General features: G+C 36.2%; 1 protein-coding gene across 1 annotated transcript in view; it reads left to right on the top strand.

Annotated features, from left to right (window-relative positions):
• Positions 1 to 513: 513 nt before the first annotated feature.
• The window catches only part of LOC104078271 (vacuolar protein sorting-associated protein 13D-like), a gene marked incomplete at both ends in the record, with an annotated part of 19,743 nt that continues 10,871 nt past the window's right edge, over positions 514 to 9,385 (top strand). Inside the window, 7 exons of the mRNA XM_009579835.1 lie at positions 514 to 588; positions 2,003 to 2,092; positions 3,087 to 3,227; positions 4,447 to 4,569; positions 7,705 to 7,810; positions 8,169 to 8,321; positions 8,956 to 9,091. Of these exons, the coding sequence (XP_009578130.1) occupies positions 514 to 588; positions 2,003 to 2,092; positions 3,087 to 3,227; positions 4,447 to 4,569; positions 7,705 to 7,810; positions 8,169 to 8,321; positions 8,956 to 9,091 (824 nt within the window). The remainder of the gene's footprint in view (positions 589 to 2,002; positions 2,093 to 3,086; positions 3,228 to 4,446; positions 4,570 to 7,704; positions 7,811 to 8,168; positions 8,322 to 8,955; positions 9,092 to 9,385) is intronic.

Here is a 9,385-nt window from a genome sequence, read left to right as displayed (position 1 = left end):
ATTCTATGATTCTATGATTCTATCTCTTCATGTCTAGCAATCTTTTGATTTGGTGACATTGCTTTTTTTACAAACTAAAAATTGTGTGTGGTCGGAACCACTGCCTGACAATAACAAGGAAATAGACACTAGTGAAAAAGGCTTTCTTCTCTGCTACTGCACTTGAGAGTCATGTGGGGAGTTCAAGGTAAATAAGTAATTGTGTTCTGGATGAAGGGTTGGTTTACAAAAAAAAATGTTAGTCCCAACTGAAATTCATGGAGTACATTAGGTTCCTGAAGGAGAGTAAAAATAACCCATATATTCTAGAATGTAAACAGTATGGGTTGGGGGTTTTGTTTTCGGGTTGTTTTTTTTTTTGTAAAAGCAGTGCTGTGAATCACATGCTTTTTCTACAGTTGCAGTCTTAAACAAACAAAGCCCCATTTTTCATACAGATATATCTTAATTTTAGAAATGAAAACAAGTAGATAACTGTCGAGGATTTATGATTGGCTACCTGTTCAATTACAGAGGTACAGCTGGCTCGCCTCCAGGAGTTGGGATTCAGTATGGAAGACTGTCGTAAAGCTCTTTTGATCTGCCAAGGTAACCTCAAACATTCTTAGTTGGCCTTGCGGATTGTTCATATTACCTAACTTGCAATTCAGTAAAAACTTTCAGACTGTAAGGTAGCTGATGCACAGGCAGTATTTCCTTCTCTTCTTTACTTTGGCTGTGTGTTGGCATATCATCTTAAGCATTCTAATTTTTCTGTTCTACTACTATGTAGAACCCACCCCCCAAAGATTCTTCTTGCCTTTTAGGATGTCATGTCTGGGGTGTTTGAGTGTATTTTGGGGACGGGGGTTTGAGTTGTGGGGTTTTTTTAATTTTATGGCATACCTATTTTTTGCTATTATCCATCTCTTTCTCTTTAGAGCACGTGTTTTCATCTCTCCCTTTTGAATCATGTATTTTACCTACTTCTACGTGCAATACATGAAAAGAAGATGAAGCTTTAACACAAGTGATTCTTTTTCTTTAGCACTGTCACGTTTCCCACCTTATTTATAGGCATTCATAGTATTAATATAGATTTATTTTAAGTTGCCACTCGGTTTGCAAACTTCAAAACACATTTCTTGTTCTTAGAAAATACTAATGTATTTATAATCTTCTCATATTTATGTTATTAAATAGAACATATTCAAGGTACTGTTGGTGTCTTGCTGTACTTCGTAAGAGAGAGGGAATTAGTTTGCTTCTGCGTGTTTTTTAAATAAGTGCATTTCATTGAAAAGGTAGATGATGATTGATTGGTTGATTGGTTTTATCTAAGGTGACTTGAAAAAAGCAGCGAGCTGGTTATTTAAGAATGCTGAACCTTTGAAATCAGTTTCCCTGACCTCTTCTGGTCGAGATAGCCAGGGGATTGTGCCTTTTCAGTTCATCTCTGGAGTGGAAATAAAAGCAGAGAGTATATGCTTTTGCTTTATTGATGACTGCATGGACTGTGACGTTCCCCTTGCTGAGTTAACCTTTTCACGTGAGTATCGTGTTTTGCTGAGTGATTTGCATAAAATTACTGTCAGTTACTGTGTACGTTCAGCACCATGCTCCAGTTTCTTAGGACTTGTGAAATTTCAACTGACAGTGTTTTGGTGGTGGTGGTTGTTTTGTGGGGTTTGGGTTTTTTGTTGTTGTTGTTTTAGCTTTTGTTTGTTTGTTTGAAGTTCTGTTTTTAGGAAGATTACAGTCTTTGTAGGATTGAGATTCTCTTTTCCCCTTTATACATCACATGACAAATGGAATCTGTCCTGAGCAGAACCCTAGGGAGTCTTTGTGTTGTAAAGCATGGTTGCCTATAAATGTTACTTGAAGAGTATTATGATACGCTTTTTGTACCATTTCAATTTAAAAGACAAGACAAAACTTTCCATTGCTTACTCAAGAGTTCAAAAAATCAGGAAAGTTGGTTGTTTTGCATTAGTATAACATTCACCTTTTTTTTTTTTTTCAGGTTTGAATTTTCTCCAACATTTGAGAGCCAACCCTGAAGGCTATGCTCATTTTACCCTCTCTGGAGATTATTACAATCGTGAGCTTTCAGGTGAAATACTGGGGGGGTTGTGGTTTTCTTTATTTAAGTTTAGGAAAATAGCCTTGCCTATTACAGTAGCCTGAAATTCACCCAACATGAAATGCATGTAAGGGAATGTGATAGGCTGACTTTTGTGATCACGCCTGTGTATGTGAGAATATGTGATCCTAGGCAAGATATCCTAACTTGATATTGGATGGAGGGATGTGGAAGATAGAGAGATTGCTGATATGGAAGTTTTCAAATGTAATTGCATAAAAAGTTACATAACTTGCTGTCTCTGTATTCGCTTCTCTTTTTTAGTATTTAATTGTTTTCATGCATTCAATTTGTTACTTATTTCAGGGAGGAAAAGCACATGAGGGTAGGCGGTTAGGCTGAAGACAATGGATTAACATAAGAAGACCATCATAATTTATGTTTTAGGTACAAAAAAGCAAGTTATTCCTCAATACAGGTCAGCCACTGACAAAAGAAATAATCTAGTTGTGTGTTTTCTCTGAATTGAGAAACTAGATTTTCTGTTACAAAATTGGTGGCCACAATCTCAGGAATTATCTGTCAATAACAAGGTAGTTTTTTTGTTTTTAAAAATATGTAGGGTATTTTTTTTTTTTAAATAGCTTTTAGACCTTTGTCTTTTATTATACTGAATAGTTAGGCCAACTTACAGTGTGAAATTCATTTTCAAAACTATTTCAGAGAACTTAGTTCCAGCTAACTTCAATATGAAACTGTAATTGCCTTCTAATGCTCTCCTCGGAATTAAGATATTTCTTCAAGACCCTACATATAGTATACACTGGTTCAAATGGAGGAGCTGGAGCAATTTTGTATTAGCTAGTAAATTAAATCTGTAGGCTTACAAGTTCATCTTGAATGCAGATTGAAAGTAAAGGATCTCATTATTAAAGTTGTATTATTAAATACGTAGGTATGTAAACAGCATTCCAGTGTGGCCTTCAAATGTGTAATACATGTGACTTTTTCTGTTTGTTCTCAGGCTGGGAGCCATTTATTGAGCCATGGCCGTGTTCAGTTTCTTGGCAACAGCAAGCTTCGAGCCGCCTCCACCCTTCCCGACTGAAGCTGGAAGTAAAGGCTAAACACCGTTTGGATCTAAACATTACCTCTGTCTTCATAGGTATGTAGGAGTATTCCCCGAGAGCATCACTATACAGTCTAATTTTCACTGTACTGAAAATGACAGACATTTCTAATTGAGTCCTGCTGGTGTCCCATAGACGGGGAGAGGGAGATTTGGCACAAGTCCCTAGATACTTCACATGATATTGTACACAGGTGTGCATTTAGGCAGCCTGTATTTTATCAGATACTGTGAAAGTGTAAAGACATGAGCTACATATTTTAGAGGTTAGTAGGAATTCTTTTCTGGTCATATGAATTCTATCAAATTCATATGTTATTTGAAATTTATTTTTAATCAGAAACAGGCTTTCATCTAAAGCTTTCCATACTTTACAGTACTTAAGAATATTTTGATAAGCTCGTCATTTTTCAGTACATTGACAGGCATAGTGGGGAACTACTCATTTCAGTTCTGCAGGCTCTGAAAACCTGAGCTGTCAATTGCCACCTCAGGAAGTCAAAATATTTTGTTCATCATTAACTCAGACTTCATGTAAACTTCTGTGTTGTGAGACTATGATTGTGTGCATTTCCCAGAAATATTGTTGCTTATTCTATATGCAAATCTGAATAATTTGGTGATCATAATAAAAAAATGTAAACAGCTGAGCTTGCAAATGTAACAGAAGAGCCTTCCTTGTTCCTTGAATATTCATTCCTTTCTCCCTGTGGGGCTGGCAGAAAGAGGGAGCCAAGGTGGGAGGAAAAGATGCAAATCAGTGATTCCTAAGAGTTCCCATGATGCTTTTTAATGCTAGATAACAAGTAGTAAGGCTGGTTTATGATTAATGCTGTGCCAGAGGACTCCATTGGTGTCTTGATATTTATGCAGGAATGTGCATGTACCGCTTAAAAAGAAAAAAAAAATTAGAAACTGCTTCTAACATAAAAACATTTAAGGTTAATTGCCTCCTCAGGGAGAACTCTTGCATTGCCACAGGAGTATCTTAAGAACATGGAATTCCACTGAAAGTTTTTGGAAAAAAAAGAAAAAACTTAAGAATATAAAAACATTTGTTTTTGAAGGCACTGCTGTGATTTCATGAGCTGCTGTTTGTCTTGAACTTATGAAGAGGCTCACAGAAAAAGCAATAAAGTAAAACTTTTGCCATTAAAGTGGAATAACTTTAGTGTTATGAATTTGACATACTTTTCAATTACTTTGTTTACTGCCACCTTGGAGACATGTACTGTCTATGCTTATATTCCTCTAGAACAATACACATGTACCAAACAGTCGTGGATGGAAGATTACTGTAAACAGGACAAAGAAGTGAATGTAATCAGTTCAGAAGACTGGATGGGTTCTTCGGTGGATCCACCATGTTTTGGGCAGAGTATGATACTCATTAATCACACTTTATCTGAAATAGTCCTGACGTACACAATAATCTGTCTAATGTATTACAAACATAAGTATTTGGTCTTCATAGCATACAGTGAATTGTTAGAGATATTTGGCAAAAAATACAAAAATGCTATTTTCTGTTCAGTTATGTTCAATTCTTTAAAAACAAAAACCTTTCTGGCTACATGGCTTTGAGTGAGAACTTTGCACTGCTAGTTCTGCTTCCTTTTTTTTGTCACGCTTTCTCAGTTAATGAGTGACTATCCTGTCAAAGATTAAATAAGAGTATTGAATTTAGGGTGTGTGCAGTTCAGAGGTGATCTTTTTCTTTCTGTACCCCCAAAAACCTAAATGACTGAGTTTCTGGAAAAAATGCTGTTATATTTGTGAAGCAATTCTCTAAGTAATAGCTCTTGATACGTGGCAGGTCTTTTCAGCTGATTTTCTCCCAGTGTTACTTCTGGAAGAAATTTTAGCAATTCAAATGCCAACGTAGCGTAAGCAAATGGGTAGAGACTCATACACTGATCGCATGATGCCAACTGTCTGTATCTTTCCTGATGCATGATGGGGAAGAGTGTACCTGTATTTGTGTGTGTTTTCTTACCTGCTAATTTTGTCTTTCCTGTCTGCCAGGCCTTCCTCTTGTCTACCTTAGAACTAGGAGTACAGCCAGTTTGACTAACCTAGAGCATCAAATCTATGCTAGAGGTACTGTATAGCAGAGAGAGACAAAAAGGTTTTCTTCTTCGTTGGAAGGCTCGTGTACAATAAATACTGTGTTGTATGTGTGACTCGCTAGTAGATTGGCCTTTATATTTAAAACAAACAAAAAACCAACCCAAAACCAAACAACATAACAGCTACTTTGCTTTTAAGCTGCTTAATTTAGTATTTCATCCCATCTTTCTCTTACGTTTGTCTGGGCCCTTCAGGAAAGGAGGGAGAAGTGTAATTAATCCTATGTAGGAAGACTGTAATTTGAGGAAGATTATATGAATTGTTGACTATTCAATGTCCCTTTTCTGGCAAGGCAGTATATGGTGATTAAAATAGCATAATAAAATCACAAGATTTTTTATTTTATATTCTAAAAATATCCAACTGTATGTTTGATATACACACTTATGCTTGATTCAGCATGTATATTTAGCAACTTAAAACTTTAAGATGGCTTCAGAAGGAATACTCTGTTTTCAATAAGCCTTAGGAAGTAAGGCATTTCTAATAAATATCCTGTTAGTTTGTTTTATGTTTGACAGTACAGTCTTTGGGCAAAACCATCCAGTTTAAAGTAAAATTTCTTGATTTTTATTTTTTAAGAGTTGTGATGTTATGGAAGACAAAACAGCACACTTGATAAATATGGCGCCCGTGTAGAAAAGTTGCTGAATGGGAGGAGAGAACGCTTTCTATAAATCTACATCTGTGGCCCATTCAGACTGCCCCTTAGAAGCATTTTCTCTGAGTGCTTGTAGATAGTTCATAGGTGTTTAAAAAAAACCCAAAAATGGAAAACGATAGAACGATTTATTTTTCTGAGGTATTTTTCAGGAAGTTCTTTTTGTGAAAAAAACAAATCCTTTTAATAGTTATTGCTTGGCTTTCAGTGGGTGTTGCAACTAAACGACTAAATGAATTATGAAGAAAAACTCCTTGTAATGGTAGTCTTTATTTTCAGGCAATAGTCTCAAAATGCAACTTCTACATTATTTTTCTTTTGGAAGTCAGGCCATAGTCCCAAAAATTATTTTCTTAAAGTCTCAAAAAATAAATTGGCAATCGATTAAATGCCAGAGTAAAAGCTCATTTGGCTTCTGGTCTGTAATTTTGTAGAACCTGGGCTAGCCAAAAAAATTGTATAAAGTCAAGCTCAACACTAAAAAGATTGTTTTATTTGCAGTTGGCAAAAATCAGAGTTTTCATCTTCAAGAATTTCATCTTCTTGCCATTTAATTGGAAAGAACTTTCTCTGTAAGCTTTAGAGAGATCAGATTTAAGTCTCCAGTGACAATATAAGGTACATAGGAGTTTGATGTCATTGATTTGGAAGAAAGTTGCATGCAATCATCAATAACTCCTTCAAAAACTTACCTACCCACCCTGCATTATCCCTTCTTGCCTCTGTAAACCTGTGCTTAAGTTATTCTTAGTTAGACACATGTTGTAGTGGGATGACTGGGTTTCAGAACATGAAGTACTTCAACTTGGTATCAGTCAGCCTTTGGAGTGACTGCAGATAAATTTTGTGGAATAAATTTCATTTCTGTCTTACCTTTTCTTTAAACAGCTGATTTATTGTGTGTGCCTTCTTTCTGCTTCTCTCCTATAAAAAAATGTATGTATTTAGGGAGCAGCCATTTATCTTCCTTTTTAAGTAGTTACTGGAATTTGACAGGGTATTTTTCTGTCCAAACACAGTAAGTATTTTCACAGATATGATGTATTGCGGTATGGAAGACCAGAGTAACACTTGGGTGCTTGTTAGTAATGCATACTTGAAAAAAGTCAAACATGGTAGGTGAAGTTTCTTTTTCTGGGGTTTTGCTGTCCCAGCATTTTAAGAAAACCAGATTACCTTTAGCTGCATTCAAATTATTTTTCATACTTTTTTTACTAGGCTTTATACTGTATAGGAAAATATTTCTACTTGTTCAGTCTTTGAGAATGAAAGTCCCATTTAAAGAGGGTACCGGATAATCCTGTATTCGTCATGTTAAATAGAGCATAAATCTTAATTATAAGTGAATATGTGTTCAATACTTTATGAGCATTTGGAGGTACATGAAAAGTTACTGATTATGATTGAGTTTTTAGTTAGGTTTTCTACATGTTAGTTATAACTGGAGGCATAGTATTTTGTAAGACTTGATACGAAGAAACAAAAGAACATGTCGATGAAGCTCAGTTCCTGGGGGTTGATTTTCTGTTTGCTTTGTACCATTTCTATACTAGTTACTAATTTTTAAAATGTTTTTAGTAATCTGTTACCCTGTTTTTTCGATCTGTTTTTCTTTAGTTAGTGCAGGTTGTGGTTCTCCAGCCATTGTGTCTCATCCTACATTAGCATCTGATGAATGCTTCTCTCATAAGCATTTAGACAAATCTTTATTCTCTTTTATAGCTGAAATGAAGACTCCAAAACGTAGGCAGCCGTTTGTCCCATTTGCTCTAAGAAATCATACTGGATGCACTCTGTGGTTTGCTACCCTAACTACAACACCCACGCGGTAAGAAGCTGTTGTGGGATCACTTTGACAATATTTGTCTGGCTTCTCTAATGTGTCAGCCAAACCTATTGTTTTCAGTGCTTTTATTTTCTTGCAAAGAAACATAGGCAACTCCCAGTCTTTCTTAGTTAAGAGCTTTTTCTTTGACATTGACATAGTTTTACTACTAAAAAAAAGATTTCCCGCCCCCCTCTCCCCCCCGCCCCAGATGCCCGAGAGAATTTGAAAACCGGTCAGATACATTCATGATGTATATGTGTTTACTGCAGGACTTCTATAGACTGAAGCAGACTAAAAAGCGCTTGTTACTTGAAGTAGTCATTTGTCAGTTTGTAAAATGATGTGATTCTCTTCACAGGGCTGCACTGTCTCACAGTGGGAGTCCAGGTGTTGTTCCTGAGGAAAACGGGACATTGCTGGATGATGCCCATAATGTCAGTGAATGGCAAGAAGTTATCACTGGGGAAGAGATTCCATTTGAATTTGAAGCCAGAGGGAAACTCAGACACAGGTGAAGGGACCAAGCTGCGCGCTGTGTTTTGACACTCATATATGGAACACATAGGATCGTAGTTGTGAGGACACTAGCAGATATTAAATAAAAAATGGAATTTTTTTAAAATCTCCTGTTAATGTTTTGTTTTTAAATATTTAAAACTCATGTATAGAGTGAAATTATCAGTTGTCTAGTAAGCAGCATATATTGCTGTTGGTGGCAGCTGTTCCTAGATGTGAGTTGGATCATTATGAGCTTTTAAAAAGAATTAGGGGCCTCAATTACAAATCATATGTCCTTTATTCTAAAGGACTGGGGCAGGGGGGATGTTGGTTGTTGAGCATAAGCATTATCAGTGTTAAGAACTAGAAGAACTTCTTAACAAATACGTAGCAACCTTTTATTTTTGCTTATATGACATAGTTGTACTTCTGTATGTTCATTAGGGAAGGTGGAACAATTGAACAGACATAAAATCAGGTCTGTCTTCACCCATGAAATGGAAAAACTCTTGAGCCTTTTTTTTTTTTTTTAAAACACTTCAGTGAGATTCTGTATTAAGAATCCAGAGGGTGTTCTTGGTGAACTGTTTGGCGTTTACACTCTATAATAATGTTTAATAGTAATTTAACTTGATCTAACCCGGTAGGCACACACATGATCTAAGAATTCATCAGTTGCAAGTGAGAGTAAATGGCTGGGAAGAAGTCAGTCCGGTATCTGTAGACAAAGTTGGAACGTTTTTCCGATATGCTGCACCAGATAAGAACTCATCCTCTTCTACTGTAAGTTCTGATTTGGAGTGTTAGTTTTAATAGAATATGTAAGTACAGAGTAATGATGTCTCCCAGATTTTGATCTTAAAGCAGCAGCTGTTGTCTGATTGTGTTCTTTCCAGTTAGCTTGGATTGGGAGAGTTTGGAGATGCTGCGTTCCTAACTGGCAGTTTTATGCATAATAAAAACATAAACAGAGCAGTCAGCAGTTAGTCTGTGCTTAGCAGTCAGACCTTCCAATGACAGAACTAATGTATTAGTGACAGCGTCATGGAGATTGAACTTTAAATCAGCACAGCATTT

This window comes from Fulmarus glacialis, unplaced genomic scaffold, assembly GCF_000690835.1.
Source record: "Fulmarus glacialis isolate BGI_N327 unplaced genomic scaffold, ASM69083v1 scaffold24966, whole genome shotgun sequence".
Lineage (NCBI taxonomy): Eukaryota > Metazoa > Chordata > Aves > Procellariiformes > Procellariidae > Fulmarus > Fulmarus glacialis.
Note: the sequence above shows the minus strand (reverse complement) of the source record. Positions and strands in the feature narration are given on the sequence as shown.